This window comes from Hyperoodon ampullatus, assembly GCF_949752795.1.
Source record: "Hyperoodon ampullatus genome assembly, chromosome: 3".
NCBI lineage: Eukaryota > Metazoa > Chordata > Mammalia > Artiodactyla > Ziphiidae > Hyperoodon > Hyperoodon ampullatus.
Genome location: NC_136916.1, coordinates 14,374,272 through 14,394,099, shown reverse-complemented (window position 1 = coordinate 14,394,099; position 19,828 = coordinate 14,374,272). Strand labels below are relative to the sequence as shown.

Sequence of the window (19,828 nt, the reverse complement as noted above, 5' to 3'; positions counted from 1 at the left end):
TATTTAAAATTATAGTACAAGGCCAGTCCTTTCCAGGATGGGTACAGAAAGGAGACCTTTTTTTTTTTTTTTAGTGCATCCCAAGTCCCCGTATCTGAAAAGACTACAACAAAATGACTGCAGGTACCAGGGGATGTTTGCCGACTTTCAGTTAAGTAAACAAAGGCAGTTATTAAAATGGAGCTTTAAATGACTCTCCACCACAACGTACAGACTCCGATGGAAGAAATGTCACAGGCTCTACCCGTAGTACACTTCTTCGAGCAGCCAAAAAGGAATTCTGCGCTTGGTTCATGGAGAAATAGAGCCTGTGAAGGGGCCTCAAAAGGAAAACGAATCCAGTTCAAAGGGCCTAAACAACACTGTAACATCTCGATAAACATGTGCTCACCGGAAGTCAGGCAACCCGAGGTGGCCGGAGACGCACTGTGTTAAGTACCCCCGGCCCCCCCATCCCTGTCCAGCTTCCACTAAATTGCGGGAAACGCGGACTCTGTCTGGGCTGGCTATAGGGATGACGGCGTGCTCTTATGAGGCATTTGTATGACCACACGCAAATTTCACAGGGGCCGCCTCCGGCTGGGTTCAACTGTCAGTCGCTCAGGCTAGCGCCAGGGGCTGTCTCCCAGGCTGCTCAACTCCATCCACGCCCGGGAAGGGCAGGGAAGCAGGGCTGCAGGGGCCGGTCTAGAGCCACTTCCTCTGGAATTCCCCAAGCGGGTGGATTAGCCCCCAGTGGGTCTGGCTCGCCGCGCTCAGCCCGGGCTCTCCGGCGGGGCTTATTCTTAGCAATGCGGCAGCGGCCGCCCCACGACATGTTAATTACTATCTGCCTCGCCACCTCGCCGCCCTCACGCGAGGCGCTGGGGCGGGGGTGAGGTGGCGATCCGGGCGGATCCCTGAGGTGGGCGTGCGGGGCAGTGAGGGGTCGCAGCGGAGGTGGGAGGCGCGCGGTTGGCCGAACTGCCCCTGGGGGCCCAGCCCGGGCCGCGCTCCTCCAGGCGCCCTCCGCAGCCGCTCTGCCGCCGCCCGCACCCCGACAAAAGCCTCTCCCGGTTCCAACATCACGATCGCCAAGCGTGCTCTCTGGCCCTCCTGCGGACGTCTTGCTTCGCGTGCCCTCACCCGGGGCCAAGACACACAGACGCGCGCACACACGCACAGACCCACTCTTCTCTTTCCATCCCAGATGCCAAAACTTCTCCGAGCAGGTGCAGCCCGGCGCCTCCTCGCTCACCTTATCCAGGCAGTTGACTTTCTCCGTGGGATACACGACTTTCCCGCAGCGGGCGCACTGGGGGTTCATTGTCGCGGTTCCCGGGGGCGGCGGCTGGGCGGAAGCGACGACGGCTGGGGGCTCCGAGGAGCCGCTGTGACATCCCCCGGCGAGCCCCGCACCGCCTCCGGGCAGGCGGGAGGGCGGCGCGGGCCAGGCGCCGGGGTCGGGCGTCGGCGCGGGGCCCGGGGCGAGCGGGCCGCGCGGCGCGCGGGGAGGCGGCGGGGGCGCGGGTGGGTTCGCGGCGGGGCCTGGCGCCGGGGGACGGCGGCGCTCTCGGGCTCGGCTCTGGCTCGGGCTCCGCGCCGCTCTCTCTGCGTCGCTCGCGCTCCAGGTACCGGTGACTCACACAGGCACTCGCTCCCGCCCCTCGCGCTCACTCGCTCCCCCGCCTCGCCGCCGCGGCGCAGGCCAAACCCACCGGCGCGCCCCGACCGAAGTGACAGGGAACGAGCACGTTGGGCCCCGGGGAGGGCGGGCGAAGCGGGGGAAGGGGGAGGGCAGACACAAGGAAAGCTCCGCAGACCGCGCGGGCTGCGACCCGGAGGCCTGGAAGCGAGCCTCGAGCCGCTGCCGCAGCGGGGGCGGCCAGGTGGGCGGCGGCGGCTGGGGGAGGGAGCGGTGGGGGTGAGAGGACGCGGGGCTGGAAGGGCTTAAACCCGCGCCCTCACGGCCGCCCTTCCTCCTGTCTCCTGCGCCGGCCGGTGCAGCCCCCCTCCCAGGCAGACTGACGTTCCCGGTACCCAAAGGTCGCGCGGGGCGGGGGTGCGCCCTCCCTCCTCCTCCCGGGCCCCGGGTCGCAGGCAGCGGCGCACCAACGCCCGCGCAGCGCCCCGTCGCCGGGCGGAGGCTGGTCCGGGCGCGCGCAGCGACGCGCTGGGGCCTGGGAGCCTGGAGACACGCGGGGAACCCGGAGACTCACGTTCCCGCGGCGCCCCCGGCTGTGCCGCGCCGCTCCCACGGGCCTCCTCCCAGAGAAAGCGTCCCCCGTGTGCCTACGCGAAGTCCTCGGACCCTGGATGGGAAGAGACGTCTCTCACTGGCTCCTCACCACTGCACTTTTTGTATCTGTCCTTGGAGAACGACTGGTCGTTTTAGGCCCGAATCAAGCCCTTCCTGATTAACTAAACGGTCATCATTCGTTTTGCTATGTGTGTGTGTATACACTGTAAATTTTTGCAATTAAACACCACAGGGTCTAGGAAAAGTTCTTCACCTCCATAAAGGGAAGCAATTACAAACTCATGGTCCTAACCGGAAGGGCCAGAAAATCAAGCTGAAGGCTGAGGGTAGGATACCAAACGGAGTAGGAATCGGTTTTGGGTTTTGATAAGGTTATCGGGCTTGCTTTGTAAAATGCAGCAAAATGGAGCTACGCGGCCTGAGTTCAAAGCCCAACCCTGCCCTTACTGTCATGTGACTTTGTGCACATGACATACTTTGTGCATAGCCTCTCTATGCCTCAATTTTCACATCTGCAAAATGGGGATAACATAGCGCTACAAAACAGCTCCTGCTCTCCTAGTGTGAGGATTATATGAGTCAGCAGTTCTGAAGTGTTTCAACCGGCCTGGCTCTTGGTAAACGCTGCGGAAGTGTCAGTGAGGATTATCATTGGCCGGTTGTAACAAATAAGCAGACACATTCCGTTGCTAGCACACAGATTAAGACTCAGTAATGCCACAGAGCAACTACTGTAACAAATATTAGTCGTTTTTTTAAAAAAACTCATAGCTGCAGCCTTTCATGAAAAAAGAAAACTACTGATTTCTGAGCTCCTCAGGCAGGCTGCACTGATGAAATAACATTCATAATGAGGCTGTGCTGTTTGACTTTTCCAAAGAGATCATTTCTTAAAAGAGATCCATCCACCAATTCAGCAGCCTTTGAACCACTCTTTGCCTGGCTCACAAGCCCACCACAAAAGCAAATAAAACAATAATTTGCTGTCAGAGATGATCAGTTGTTTAAAAACACCCCAGAGCTAATTAGAAATGCTTGGGTGAAAGTGGAGGATTTTATGCTAAGTGAAACAAGACAGGCAAATACTGCATGATGTCACTTACACGTGGAATCTTAAAGGGAAAAAAAAAGGGAAAAAGTGGAACATAGAGTAAAAAGTGGTTGCCAGGGGCTGTGCAGTGAAATAGGGAGAGGTTGGTAAATGGGTACAAACATTCAGTTATAAGATGAATAAAGTCTGAGGGTCTTATATATAACATGGTGACTATAGTTAACATGGTATTGTATAATTGAAATTTGCTAAGAGAGAACTTACATGTTCTCATTCAAAAAAAGGGAAAATATGAGCAGTGATGGATGTGTTAACTCCGTAGGGGGGATTCCTTTCACAATATACATGTACATCAAATCATTACATTGTACACTTTAAATATCTTACAATTTTGTCAGTTATACCTCAATAAAACTGGGGAAGGGGAAGGGCCTACATTGAATATTTATTAAAAAAAAAAAAAAGAAATGGCTGAGGAAAAAAGTATTTGATCACCTAGAAGACAGTAATTTTTTTTTAGCACTTAGATCTTCATAAGTGTAGATCATAAAAGATAGTCTAAAACTCCTATTGTCCTTTTTAAATGGTAAGCAAAAAGTTCTAAGGAGGCATGATGGTGATATGTGACATTTATAGCTGATTTATCAGATTTTTTTTTTTTTTTTTTTTTTTTTTTTTTGCGTTACATGGGCTTCTCACTGTTGTGGCCTCTCCCGTTGCGGAGCACAGGCTCCGGACGCGCAGGCTCAACAGCCATGGCTCACGGGCCCAGCCGCTCCGCGGCATGTGGGATCTTCCCAGACCGGGGCACGAACCCGTGTCCCCTGCATCGGCAGGCGGACTCTCAACCACTGCGCCACCAGGGAAGCCCTATCAGATATTTTAACTAGAAATTATATAACTTCCTACCCAACCAGCACCTATCACAATGCCCGACACATAGTACATACTTATCAAATGTTTTTTGAAAGAAAGTATGAATAAGACGAATGTATTAAAATTGCAATTAACTATGGTGTTTTATTCTCTCAAAAGTAAACAGTGGGGCCTCCCTGGTGGCGCAGTGGTTGGGAGTCCGCCTGCCGATGCAGGGGATGCGGGTTCGTGCCCCGGTCCGGGAGGATCCCATGTGCCGCGGAGCGGCTGGGCCCGTGGGCCGTGGCCGCTGAGCCTGCGCATCCGGAGCCTGCGCATCCGGAGCCTGTGCTCCGCAGCGGGAGAGGCCACACAGCAGTGAGAGGCCCGCGTACCGGAAAAAAAAAAAAAAAAAAAAAAAAAAAAAAAGTAAACAGTGAATACTCAAGTTATATTTTCCTCTCATCTATGTTTTTCTTGCTAATTTTATTTTCTGCATTAAGCCAGCTTCTAAGTTTCTTAGTGCCATTTTACTGATGTAAGAAGAGTTTTAATACCATCTGTCTTTAAAGGGCTTCTTTATTTCAAAATTCAAAGAACTATAAACAGAGAATTGGCAGAAACCTGTCATCTGGTCCAGCCTTCCTCTTTCAAGCAGATGAATGATTTAATTATCCACTGGGGAGACCTTTTGCCCCTTTCATGTCTTTTTCACGTGACTAGTCAAGAAATCGGTCCTTATGGTTACTATACCCCAATATCTCTAATTAAATCCTTTTCTGCTGGCTTGGACACCCACAGATATAAAGAAAAACTTACCATCATGACCCTTATGAAAACATTTATAATACTTAAAAAATTAAAATTTTTCTTTAGTTAAAATTCCAAAATCTATTTACTTTTACCTCTGAGACCTATTTACACAGAATCTATTGAAGTCCCTATAATTACCCTTATTATTTAAGCTACATAAAAGGAACTCCAAATTAAAATCCTTAAAGAGTAATTAATATTGCAAAAGGCCAAATAGGGGCTTTGACAAACAGAGGATGCAGAGTGTGGCGGATTGTATTATTGGTCCACAATTTTTTGTTCCTTTCCAGCCTGGCAACACTTCCAGTAAGCAGAGTATATTTCCCCACTGCAGTAACTCTGAGCTTGGTCATGTGACTTCCCTTAGCCAATGGAATTCCAGAGGGCATGACTTAGAGCAGAAGCTTTACAACATTTGCATGGTTTGCCTCTGTTCTCCCACCTCCTTGAGCCTTGGCACCTGGCTGTAAGAAGAGCATATCCCAGGGAGTGGCTGCTTCTTTGATTTTTGTCCAGGAATTTAAAGACCTGTCTAGCCAGTAGAGCCAAAATGAATTCAGTAAGCCCAGTCATGCCCAGCAGAGCCACAGCAAGTCCACAACCCTCAACCCTCACATAATGGGAGTAAGAAATAATCGTTTCTGTGAGCCACTGACATTTGGGGGGTTGTTCATTACTGCAGCAAAAGCCGACTGATACACCAATGATAGGAACTGAAGAGAAACGCTTTCCACTTCATCACACCAAAAAGAAACTAATGGATTTCCATACAAGGTTCAGTATGGGCTATTTTTTTTTTCTATAATACATGTTAGAAGTGTAGTAAAGCATCTGTCTCATTACTAATTAATAAATGATTCATTCTCTCATTACACAAAGTTTTATTATGTGCCCTGTATCTGTCAGACATTGTGTAAAATTGTGTACATTTTTCCAGCTGGCTCAAATTTACCATAGAGGCAACTTTTCCAAGCCAACACTTTGGTAGGTGAAACTAAAAGAAAATGATAAATTTTAGCGCACAATTTCATTTGATAGCTGTATATGAGCCTTAGCCTAACGACACATCTTTCCAAAGATCTCATGTACTTTAGAGAAATTACCTCATTTACCGTTACAGAACCACCACAAGTCAATGAGAAATGTAAAATAAAAACATTAATGGAAATTTAAGATTCAGAAGCTGTTATAGAAACAATTACTAATTTTCATTCATCCATTCAATATAAAAGTATTGGTAGGCAAGATGTTAGGTACAAGGGGATGCAATGGAGAATAAGGCATGATCTCTGCTTATAATAAAATCTAGTGGGACAGATAAGTAAGCAATGAATTACAATACAATGTGATAAATGCTCTATAGTAAAACCCTGCCCCTAGACACTGTGGCAGAACAGAGGAGGAACTTGTAGTTCAGCTGGGAAGTCAGAAAATGCTACCTAAAGGAAGTGCACACTACACTTCTTACCAGGAGTAGGAACCAGCTACTGCCACTCCCCCAAGAATATAAGCACCCCTAAAATGAGGGATTTAGGGTCATTAGCCTATTTGTTCCTGTTTCAGGGATGGGATTATTATGCTTTTACACTCATGCTGAAATTTTTATATCACTTTAATATCCCCTCCTAACATAGCATAGCAACAAACTTCAAATAATGATGATTTTTTTCTCTTTTTTTCTAGTATTATTGAGAGATAATAATTGACAGACAGTTTAGGGTGTACCACATAATGACTTGACTTACATATATTGTGGAATTATTTCTTGATAGATGACACATCTCTTCAAAATAAGGGCCACCAAATCTCCAATTTAACAAAAAATTTGTAGATATCAACTCATAATTGTAAGTTTGCCACAAAACATTTTAAGATCTGGAAAGAGGGAAAAGAAAAGCTGGAGGAGCAGCAACATCTTGTTCTGGTCCTCACAGAACTGAGCCTCCCCCAGATGAAGGACAAGACAGACCCTCTGTGGTAGGCAAAACAATGGCCCTCCGAAGACAACGTCCACATCCTAATACTCAGAACCTGCGAATATATCACCTTACTTGGCAAAAGGAACTTTGCAGATGTGATTGAGGTAAGGATCTTAAGATGGCGAGGTAATCCTAGATTATCCCAGTGGGCCAATGTAATCACAAGCATCTTTATAAGAGGGATGCAGGTAGGTCTGAGTCAGAAAAGGAGATGTGACAATGGAAGCAGATGTCAGACAGAGAGAGATTTGAAGATCCTGCTGGCCTGGAAGATAGAGGAAGGGACCACAAGGCAAAGAATGTAGCCTATAGAAGCTGGAAAAGGCAAGGAAGCAGATTCTCTCCCCCAGAAGGAACACAGCCCTGTCAACATATTGATTTTAGGACCTCTGACCTTCATAACTGTAAGACAGTAAATTTATGTTGTTTTTAGCCAATAAATTTATGTTGCTTTTAGCCAATAAATTTATGTTGTTACTGCAGCAATAAGAAACTAATATACCCGCTATGTGTGAATTCTGTTCTGTCTTTAGGACCACACTGAGTTCCAGAACTGCTAAAAGAAGCAGTTGGAAGTCAAGATGGCTGTGGTTCCTCATCATTGTTGTCTCCAATGGAAAGATCCTAAAGCAAAGTAGTTAAGAGCACAACATGCCTTCATTCTCTCTCCCCCATCCTAATTAAAAGACTTATTTTACTGGAAGTCTTCAGATAATTGCCTCACTTCTCCATTTAATTTCTCACACAGATACAAATATTCTGGGTTGCTCAAAAAGTCAGCCTATTTCTCTCCATCTTCCTCTCCTCCTCTTTAGCGTAACTCGATGAGTAACATCCTCATCTTCCCAGGCAGAACCCTAAAAATCAACCCAAATTCCTTCCTCTCTTCCTAAGCAACCCTGTCCAGGTACCCAATCCTGTCCACTTTATCTCCAAAAGAGTTTATGGATCTGTTACCATCCTCACTGCCACTGCCTTAGCTTAGCAATTTATCATATCCACCTTGGACGATTCTTCTTCTAAGAAGTCTTATCATCGTACAAGTCATGGAAGGACTCCATGAACTGTGAGAAAATTAATTTCTATTGTTTAACCCATCCACTTATGGTGTATGGTATGGTATTTTGTTATACCTATATGGTATTTTGTTACGGCAGCCCGAGATAACTAATATATTACCTCAGCATGACTTATAGTCAATTAGGAACTAGATCAAGTTCTCAGGAGATGGGCAAAATGGGTGAAGGTAGTCAGAAGATACAAACTTCCAGTTATAAAATAAATAAGTCACGAGGATGTAATGTACAGCATTTTGACTGTAGTTAATAATGCTGTATTGCACATTTAAAAGTTTCTAAGAGAGTAGATCTTAATAGATCTCATCACAATAAAAAAAATTTTGTAGCTATGTACGGTGCCAAATGTTAACTAGTCTTATTGTGTTGAACATTTCACAATATATACAAATGTCGAATCATTATGCTATACACCTGAAACTAATAGGTCAATTATAGCTCAATAAAATAAAATTAAAAGGTTGCTTTCTGCCAGTGAAATAATTAATTAATTAATTGCAAATTAGATCAACACAAATGTTCTTCTGGCCCAATAAAAATAGTGACAGAAAAAAAAGTGCTTTTTCTAATTCCTTTGTCGACTGAAAAAAATGCACAATGTGAGAGTTGTGAGTTAAGTTTTATTTGGTGCAACAATGAGGACTGCAGCCCAGGAGACAGCCTCTAAGATAGCTCTGAAGAACTGCTCCGAAGAGGTCAGTATTGTATATGATTTTAGTGATGGGGGCACATGCATCAAGCATGCATTTTGGCAGAGGCTTCCTGCTGGTCACAAGGAGCAGATGTCTCTGTTAATGATTTTAGTGTTTTTATAGATATGAGAAGATGCAAGAATTGGGGCTCATAAAATCTTCTGAAAATATCTAACTATCTGAAGGCCTGTTCTGCCAGTTTTTCCCAGAGCACAGAGTGCCTCAGTCCTAATCTCTGCCCTGAACTCCTTTCAGGGTGTGTTGAAGGTCAGCAACTGCGGTGGCTAGTGACCTAATCCTTGTAGAGACAGATGGCAAGTAACAATTTTTATTTGGCAAGGCACCCTCATGGTCTTAAATTCGACCATGGCTTGGAAGGCATTTCATGACCATTTCATCCCATGGTGCTGGAATGCTCACTCCTAGGTCAGGCAAGGATATCATTGATGGGCCACTCAATGTGCTATCACTGGACTAGGCCCTGTTAAGAGCAGCCAAAAGTCTCTGGACCACCTGTCTTACTAGTCTGTTACGGTCCGGGAAAAAAAAATCCCTCTTGTTGCTTCTTCCGATATCTAAAGTTACACTATTACAGTCATTGATCTCATATAGAACTAAATATCTGGTCAACTGGCTCAAGTCGCCTGGTCATCATTTTATCAAAGGCTCAGTCACACATTTGGTAATGCAAAAAGCAACACTTTTGTAAAACAGACAAAATACAAACAGTATATCCAGCAGTGTTCGTAAGGTCATGAGTAAGAATTTAAGCCAAGAACTTCCATTAGGTGCAGCTCAGTGTATTCCTAGGTCATCTGACTTAAGTCTGTTCTGTACCAGTCCTTATCTTTAAGGGAAATTATATATTGGCCTTGTTCATAAGGCACCCAACCCAATTTCCTAGTGTTACTAGGCTGGTTATCCTTAGTATGGTTTAATCGTTCCCAACATAATGAGTTTGAGTGACCCCAAAAGAAAGTTCATGTTTATGGCCAGGGTCAGAGCAGGTATTATTAACTGACCAGGTAAGGGGATCCTACCTAGTAATGCCAATAGTGGCCTGAACAGAACTATAATTTCTTTCTTCTAGAATAAACTTCCTAAGGGCCATCCAATAAGAGCCTCGGGGTGAAGAAATCCACCAAGGTAACCCACAAGTACTGGATATAGGTAACTGAACACGAACCCAACAACTGGATTAATTTTAAACTCTGCATAAGATTGTGCCCAAGAAAGAAATATATTTGGTTCATAAGCAAAGGTGTGAGCAGTTATCAGAGTAATTGGTATAAAGTCTTGGTCCAGCATCTTGGGTCAGCTGTCTACTTCAGATGTCATCTTCTCATCCTGGTCTGGTAGTTTCTCCTCTATTTGAGCATTGTCGAATGGTGATTTTGAGGTCATCAGTCCTCTCTATAGCCCAGTCCAGTGCAGGGGCCTTTCATAAATGGAAATTAATTCAAGGGTCAATTCCCTTAAGTTTCACTGTGTATGAGCTAGTTAAGAGTAACTGATAAGGGTCCCTCCATCTAGGTTGGAGATAGTCCTTTAAATGTCTTTTCGGGCTTCCCTGGTGGCGCAATGGTTGAGAGTCCACCTGCCGATGCAGGGGACACGGGTTCGTGCCCCGGTCCGGGAAGATCCCACATGCCGCGGAGCAGCTGGGCCCGTGAGCCATGGCTGCTGAGCCTGCGCGTCCGGACCCTGTGCTCTGCAACGGGAGAGGCCACAACAGTGAGAGGTCCGCGTACCGCAAAAAAAAAAAAAATGATGTCTTTTCCAGTATGCATAATTACCTGGTTGCAGGTCATGGGCCATCTGATCTTCATCCAAAGAGATTACTGAGATAAGCTTCAGAAACAAACTTAGAGTGTCCTTTTTTATTTATTAAAGTATAGTTGATTTAAATGTTGTGTTAATTTCTGCTGTACAGCAGTCATTCACTTATATTCAATACATATACATTCTTTTTTTAATATTCTTTCCCATTATGATTTATCACAGAATATAGTTCCATGTGCTATACAGTAGAACTTTGTTGTTTATCCATTCTATATATAATAGTTTGCATCTGCTATCCCTAAATTCCCACTCCATCCCTCTCCCACTTCCCCTCCCACTTGGTAACCAGAAGTCTGTTTTCTGTGTCTGTGAGTCTGTTTCTGTTTCATAAAAGTTCATTTGTGTCATATTTTAGATTCCACATATAAGTGATATCATATAGTATTTTTCTCCTTCTGACTTAATTCACTTAGTATGATAATCTCTAGTTGCATCCATATTGCTGCAAATTGCATTATTTTGTTCTTTTTTATGGCTGAGTAGTATTCCATTGTATATAAGTACCATATCTTCCATATCCATTCATCTGCTGATGTACATTTAGGTTGTTTCATGTCTTGGCTACTGTGAATTGTGCTGCTATGAACATAGGGATGCATGTATCTTTTTGAACTATAGTTTTGTCAGGATATATGCCCAGGAGTGGGATTGCTGGATCATATGGCAAATCTATTTTTAGTTTTTTGAGGAACCTCCATACTGTTTTCCACAGTGGCTGCACCAACTTACATTCCCACCGACAAAGTAGCAGGGTTCCCTTTTCCTCACACCCTCTCCAGCATTTGTTATTTGTAGACTTCTTAATGATGGACATTCTGACTGGTGTGAGGTCATTGTAGTTTTGATTTAAATTTCTCTCATAATTAGCTATGTTGAGCATCTTTTCATGTACCTGCTGGCCATGTATATGTTAGAGTCTCCTTTTAATAATTCAACTGAACTTTACAATAATATAACATAACAGCAAGGAACTACATGTGAAGTGAGAATTAGTAAATACAGACCTCAATTAACAGAACTAAAATTTAATATTCACTAAAACATAACCTTTTTCTCTCTAAAATTACCCTCATTTCTAGCAAATACAGCCAAATTAAGACTAATGTGTTTGCAAAATAAGTCTGGTTCCAGTAAACCTGGCCTGATGATTTATGTAAGTATAATTGATCATATAGACTTTTTTTGTAATTTTATTTTATTTATTTACTTTTTATACAGCAGGTTCTTATTAGTTATCTATTTTATACATATTAGTGCATACATGTCAATCCCAATCTCCCAATTCATCCCACCACCAACAACAACCCCCCCTCGCTTTTCCCCCTTTGGTGTCCATACATTTGTTCTCTACATCTCTGTCTCTATTTCTGCCTTGCAAACCGGTTCATCTGTACCATTTTTCTAGATTCCACATATATGCATTAATATACGATATATTTTTTTCTCTTTCTGACTTACTTCACTCTGTATGACAGTCTTTACAACCATCCACACCTCTACAAATGACTCAATTTCGTTCCTTTTTATGGCTGAGTAATATTCCATTGTATATATGTGCCACTTCTTCTTTATCCATTCATCTGTTGATTGGCATTTAGGTTGCTTCCATGACCTGGCTATTGCAAATAGTGCTGCAATGAACATTGGGGTGCATGTGTCTTTTTTGGTTTTTTTTTTGCGGTACGCGGGCCTCCCACCGCTGCAGCCTCTCCCGCAGCGGAGCACAGGCTCCGGACGTGCAGGCCCAGCAGCCATGGCTCACGGGCCCAGCCGCTCCACGGCATGCGGGACCCTCCTGGACCAGGGCACGAACCCACACCCCCTGCAACGGCAGGCGGACCCTCAACCACTGCGCCACCAGGGAAGCCCCACATGTGTCTTTTTGAATTATGGTTTTCTCTACGTATATGCCCAGTAGTGGGATTTCTGGGTCATACAGTAGTTCTATTTTTAGTTTTTTTTTTTTTTGGCAGTATGTGGGCCTCTCACTGCTGTGGCCTCCCCCGTCACGGAGCACAGGCTCCGGACGCACAGGCCCAGCGGCCACGGCTCACGGGCCCAGCCACTCCGAGGCATGCGGGATCCTCCCAGACCGGGGCACGAACCCGTTTCCCCTGCATCGGCAGGCGGACTCTCAACCACTGCGCCACCAGGGAAGCCCTATTTTTAGTTTTTGAAGGACCCTCCATACAGTTCTCCATAGTGGCTGTATCAATTTATATTCCCACCAACAGTGCAAGAGCGTTTCCTTTTCTCCACACCCTACCCAGCATTTGTTGTTTGTAGATTTTCTGATGATGCCCATTCTAACTGGTGTGAGGTGATACCTCATTGTACTTTTGATTTGCATTTCTCTAATAACTAGTGATGTTGAGCAGCTTTTCATGGGCCTCTTGGCCATCTGTATGTCTTCTTTGGAGAAATGTCTATTTAGGTCTTCTGCCCACTTTTTAATTGGGTTGTTTATTTTTTTAATATTGAGCTGCATGAGCAGCTGTTTATATATTTTAGAGATTAATCCTTTGTCCATTGATCACATTGATCGATTTGCGTATACTGAAGAATCCTTGCATCCCTGGGATAAACCCGCTTGATCATAGTGTATGATCCTTTTAATGTGCTGTTGCATTCTGTTTGCTAATATTTTGTTGAGGATTTTTGCATCTATATTCATTCAGTGATACTGGTCTGTACTTTTCTTTCTTTGTAGTACTTTGGTTTTGGTATCAGGGTGATGGTGGTCTCATAGAATACGTTTGAGAGTGTCCCTTCCTCTTCAATTTTTGGAAGAGTTTGAGAAGGCTGGATGTTAGCTGTTCTCTAGAACAGCTAGAATTAAGCTGGGAAGCTATCTGGTCCTGGACTTTTGTTTGTTGGAGATTTTTAGTCACAGTTTCAATTTCATTACTTCTGATTGGTCTGTTCATATTTTCCATTTCTTCCTGTTCGGTCTTGGAAGGTTATACCTTTCTAAGAATTTGCCCATTTCTTCCAGGTTTTCCATTTTATTGGCACAGAGTTGCTTGTAGTAGTCTCCTGTGATGCTTTGTATTTCTGCAGTGTTTGTTGTAACTTCTCCTTTTTCATTTCTAATTTTACTGATTTGAGTACCCTCTTTTTCTTGATGAGTCTGGCTAACAGTTTATCAATTTCGTTTACCTTCTCAAAGAACCAGCTTTTAGTTTTATTGATCTTTGCTATTGTTTTCTTTGTTTCTATTTCATTTATTTCTGTTCTAAGCTTCATGATTTCTTTCCTTCTACTAACTTCTGATTTTGTTTGCTCTTCTTTCTCTAGTTGCTTTAGATGTAAGGTTAGATTGTTTATTTGAGATTTTTCTTGCTTCTTGAGGTAGGATTGTATTGCTATAAACTTCCCTCTTAGAACTGCTTTTGCTGCATCCCATAGGTTTTGGATCGTTGTGTTTTCATTGTCATTTATCTCTAGGTATTTTTTGATTTCTTCAGTGATCTCTTGGTTATTTAGTAATGTATTGTTTAGCCTCCATGTGTTGGTGTTTTTTATGTTTTTTTCCCTGTAATTGATTTCTAATCTCATAGTGTTGTGGTCAGAAAAGATACTTGATATGATTTCAATTTTCTTAAATTTACTGAGGCTTGATGTGTGACCAAAGATGTGATCTATCCTGGAGAATGTTCTGTGAGCACTTGAGAAGAAAGTGTAATCTGCTATTTTTGGATGGAATGCACTATAAATCTCAATCAAATCTATCTTGTCTATTGTGTCATTTAACGCTTGTGTTTCCTTTTCAATCTTCTATCTGGATGATCTGTCCATCAGTGTAGGTGAGGTGTTAAAGTCTCCCGCTATTATTGTGTTACTACCAATTTCCTCTTTTATAGCTGTTAACATTTGCCTTATGTATTGAGGTGCTCCTATGTTGGCTGCATATATATTTATAATTGTTATATCTTCTTCTTGGATTGATCCCTTGATCATTATGTAGTGTCCTTCCTTGTCTCTTGTAACATTCTTTGTGTTAAAGTCTATTTTATCTGATATGCGTATTGCTACTCCAGCTTTCTTTTGATTTCCATTTGCATGGAATATCTTTTTCCATACCCTCACCTTCAGTCCGTATGTGTCCGTAGGTCTGAAGTGACTGTCTTGTAGACAGCATATATATGGGTCTTGTTTTTGTATCCATTCAGCAAGCCTGTGTCTTTTGGTTGGAGCATTTAATCCATTCACATTTAAGGTAATTATTGATATGTATGTTCCTGTTACCATTTTTTTAATTGTTTTGAGTTTCTTCTCGTAGGTCCTTTTCTTCTCTTGTGTTTCCACTTAGAGAAGTTCCTTTAGCATTTGTCGTAGAGCTGGTTTGGTGGTGCTGAATTCTGTTAGCTTTTGCACGTCTGTAAAGCTTTTGATTTCTCCAAATGAGATCCTTGCCTGGTAGAGTAATCTTGGTTGTAGGTTCTTCCCTTTCATCACTTTAAATATACCGTGCCACTCCCTTCTGGCTTGTAGAGTTTCTGCTGAGAAATCAGCTGTTACCCTTATGGAAATTCCCTTCTATGTTATTTGTCATTTTCTCCTTGTTGCTTTTAATAATTTTTCTTTGTCTTTAATTTTTGTCAGTTTGATTACTGTGTGTCTGGCATGTTTCTCCTTGTTTCTCCTTGGTGGGTTTATCCTGCCTGGGACTCTCTGCACTTCCTGGACTTGGGTGGCTATTTCCTTTCCCATGTTATGGAAGTTTTTGACTATAATTTCTTCAAATATTTTCTCAGGTCCTTTCTCTCTCTCTTCTCTTTCGGGACCCCTATAATGAGAATGTTGGTGAATTTAAATGTTGCCCCAGAGGTCTCTTAGGCTGTCTTCATTTCTTTTCATTCTTTTTTCTTTATTCTGTTCCGTTAGCAATGAATTCCACCATTCTGTCTTCCAGGTCACTTATCCATTCTTTTGCCACAGTTATTCTGCTATTGATTCCTTCTAATGTATTCTTCATTTCAGTTACTGTATTGTTCATCTCTGTTTGTTTGTTCTTTAATTCTTCTAGGTGTTTGTTCTTTAATTCTTCTAGGTCTTTGTTAAACATTTCTTGCATCTTCTCGATCTCTGCCTCTATTCTTTTTCCAAGGTCCTGGATCATCTTCACTATCATTATTCTGAATTCTTTTTCTGGAAGGTTGCCTATCTCCACTTCATTTAATTGTTTTTCTGGGGTTTTACCTTGTTCCTTCATCTGGTACATAGTCCTCTGCCTTTTCATTTTGTCTGTCTGTCTGTGAATGTGGTTTTTGTTCCATAGGCTGCAGGATTGTAGTTCTTGTTTCTGCTGTCTTCCCTCTCCATATAGGCTTTTTTTAAATTGGCTTTGCTAGAAGTTTTTATAAGGAATCTCAGACGGAACTTTTAAGAGGGCCAGGAAAGCCATACCAAGAGCTTGTCACAGATTTAGTTGAATTCCTCCCCTTTCCCAGTCCCCCAAATTACTTGAGATTCCTGCACCTGTTAGGAGGTGGCCCCCCTAATTTATCTGATAAAGCTGCTGTGAATTTAAGAGTTTCCAATCTCTGGGGAAATCAGGTAGAGGGAAAAGATAAATGTTTCAACTCTCTTACAAAGGTATAATTTACCAAATTGCTGTAAGTCACAATTACCTTGAGGGGAAGGGTTTCCTGATATCTGGAAAACACAGATTAAAAGCCAGTAATATTTCAGACAGAAACCATAAAAGTTATAACCATATTCACCAGTTCACTCAGTCCTATGTAACTAATCCTTTTTGTTAACAGTTTTATGAAGCCATCAGGTTTCCCATTAGAATTCTTCAATTCTGGGTAATTTCTTACCCAGTTCAGCGGTATGATCTGAAAGTTATCAGAAACCTGAACTTGTCAGAAAGTCCTTTCTATAAATCTTCTTGAATAGGAAGAATTTTTGCAAAGGCATCAGAGTAAAACCATAACTGTCTATGAATGACAAAAGACTTAAGGAGGCATGGTTAAAAAACTGATTACAATGCAATTGACAGACCAACTTGGTTACTGCTGTGACAGACAACATTTTAAAACAATAACTAGAATTATGACTGATAACATTTTACCAGGACATACCAGATTTTTAGGAATTCCATATAATTTCTAGACTATCTATATTAATAACATTTACTGTACAATATAACCTAAGATTTATTACTCATTTGACAACACTTCCCATGTAATTTAATGTACCAAATGAACCCAATTAATTTAATATCTCTCTTTGGGATGTTTCAGGGGCCTTTTGAAGCATCCCAGTGTTAGCTAGAGGTCAAAAGGACTTGATTAGAATTTTATTTGGGGCTTCCCTGGTGGCGCAGTGGTTGAGAATCCGCCTGCCAATGCAGGGGCCATGGGTTCGATCCCTGGCCCAGGAAGATCCCACATGCCATGGAGCAACTAAGCCCGTGTGCCACAACTAGTGAGCCTGTGCTCTAGAGCCCGTGAACCACAACTACTGAGCCCGCATGCCACAACTACTGAAGCCCGCACGCCTAGAGCCTGTGCTCCACCATGAGAGAAGCCACAGCAATCAGAAGCCCGCACACTGCAATGAAGAGTAGCCCCCGCTCGCCGCAACTAGATAAAGCCCACGCGCAGCAACCAAGACCCAACACAGCCAAAAATAAATAAATAAAATAAATAAATTTTTAAAAATTAAAAATTAAAAAAAAAGAATTTGATTTGGGAAGTTTGTCAAAATATCAAAAAGGTTTAAAACACTTGGTCAAATAGAATAATAGGTCACTATGAAACAATACTTATTCCCTTAACCAAGATGACAATAAAAGATTTCAAAGGCAAATATGGCAAGTTATAACAGATTACAATTTAAGGTAAAAGAAACTTTACAATCTGTTATCAAAAGCAGATTCACAGCCTAAGAAAATTTTGTCCTCTTAGCAGAGAGAAAAACCAAATTCAGGTTTTGCACCAGCTAACTATAAAAATTCATTTACTCAATTAAATTTATTCTAAACTTAGCCAATCCTGACCATGCACAAAACTCTTTTCTAAGGGTTCCCTTTCCACAAACCTTCCATCACTTTCTATATGCATGTTAATTTGTTCCTTATTTTTTTCCATCCAGAAACAACCAGCTCTAGGACAAAACTCTTTCTTTTCCCTTAACAAAATGCACTTCCATTCCTCATACCTTATTTTATTAAAAGCACACATCCTACTTTGCTACTGTATACCAAAATGTTTCCTTTATTATTTCTAGTAGCTTTAATTATGTATTTAAATTAGAATCTTCGGGCTTCCCTGGTGGCACAGTGGTTGAGAGTCCACCTGCCAATGCAGGGGACACGGGTTCGTGCCCCGGTCCGGGAAGATCCCACATGCTGCGGAGCGGCTAGGCCCGTGAGCCATGGCCAATGGGCCTGAGCGTCCAGAGCCTGTGCTCCGCAACAGGAGAGACCACAACAGTGAGAGGCCCGCGTACCACAAAAAAAAAAAAAAAAAAAAAATTAGAATCTTCAACTCCTAAAAACCTTACTTTCTAGTGAAAACTAAGAAGTAGGCAATTACGAGCTGTGTCTTACATTAGCATTTTGTAGACTGGCAAACATAAATACCAATAATAATTTCTAAAAACGTGCTTTCTAATAGAAAATATCTCAGTGTGGCACCAAACATATTTATTAATATAATAACCCTAAATATCATTAGTTTCTCTGTAAAAGGAAGCCAATGTTCAGTAATTAATGTTTTAATATCTTATTTTATTTGAGAATGATCTAGCTATTCAATAAATTTCCATCATTTAACTTAAATTAGCAGAACTCTAAAATTTCAAGTTACCAAATATCTGGAGGGATTTTTTTTTGGCCATGACTCATGGCGTGCAGGATCCTAGTTCCCCGACCAGGGGTTGAAGCCATGCCCCCTGCAGTGGAAGCATGAAGTCTTAACCACTGGACCACCAGGGAAGTCTGTGGAGGGAATATTTTTAAGTAGACATTCCTAAAATATAACTATTCCTAAAGAGTTCTTATCTCATTTACATTTAATTTACTTATAAAAAATTTCATTGTATCAAGTTATTTTTCTTGCTGACAAATTTGCAAGACATATAATAAGATCTCATTTGACTTCTATTAAACCTAGATAAAATAAAGGTAGCATACTTAATGCTGATGATTTTAAAGACATGCCTATTAAATCAACAAACTTTAACTTTAATATCTGGTATTAATTTAATACTGAATATTTCCCTGTTCACATGAACCTGAAATTCATTCTGGTCAGTTTCCTTTTATATTTCTGAGAATTTATATCAGTGCTTAATTTTCCTTAAGCCAATTAAGTAGAACTCAATTACAAATTAATTTTGATAATACCATCCAAATGTAAAGACATATACATAATGCACACATACAGATAGAACCAGAGATGTCATGGCTTCATTTTCTAAACTTAGTCAAGGATCAAGTAGTACAATATAAAACTCACTAGTTTATAACAGTTGGAATAAGTTAAATTTTAAAAGGCCTTTTCCCCCTTTTTCCCCCTCAGTCTCAGGAATTAGAGATGATCTAGATAAGATAAGTGTTCCTGAGAACACTGGTCTCAAGGCACAGGGAGAGAAAAGCAAGTTCTTCTAGAAGGACTTGTTCCCTCAGGGTCAGAATTCTGGAGAAAAAAAATTATTTTCAAGCCCGTTTTCTCTAACAACTGCAAATGCAATAAAATAGCCCATTTTGTCCATTTTCAGGGCAAAATTTTCCTTTAATTCCCAATTAAGTGAGTACTTACAAGTTTTGTACATACATAAACCTGGCTGGGGCGTTAGTCAGAGGCTAGCTTTCTAACACCCCTCGCTTCCCTGTTTGAGGTCTCTATTTCCCATTTTAAAGCTGAATTTAAAGATGAAATTGTGTGGTGGGCCAGCGTGCTGCTTGTGAGCTTAACTCCTCTAAGCATCACTCTAGAGTCATTTCAGCCCTCTTTTGGGGCTCAGTTCTTCCTTCAGTGGTCTAAGACCACAGTGGGTGCTCAGATCACTGAATGGCCAGTTCTTATGCATGACCTCTGGTTGAGCAAGTCTTTTAATTAATGAGCGGGTTTCCCTATGGGACCACTGCACAGAATGAGGACTCTGCCTTCACTGTTCCCATAAATTTCTCAGTTGCCTAAGAAAGCCGTAATTGGTAATCGACCAGGAGGAGTCTTGTCCCTCTTCTTCAGAGCAAAGGTTTCACGTAATACCTTCACTTTTATTCCAACAAATCTTGTTAAGGCAGCCAAACTGAGGAAAGGCAT

The 19,828-nt window shown here is 42.4% G+C and overlaps 1 protein-coding gene across 1 annotated transcript in view; it reads right to left on the bottom strand.

Moving 5' to 3' along the window:
• Positions 1-1,343, bottom strand: part of NEBL (nebulette) — a gene marked incomplete at its 3' end in the record, with an annotated part of 349,160 nt that extends 347,817 nt beyond the window's left edge. Inside the window, exon 1 of the mRNA XM_079700816.1 lies at positions 1,238-1,343. Coding sequence (XP_079556942.1) covers positions 1,238-1,306 — 69 coding nt within the window. The 5' untranslated portion in view covers positions 1,307-1,343. The remainder of the gene's footprint in view (positions 1-1,237) is intronic.
• Between the last annotated feature and the right edge of the window lie 18,485 nt (positions 1,344-19,828).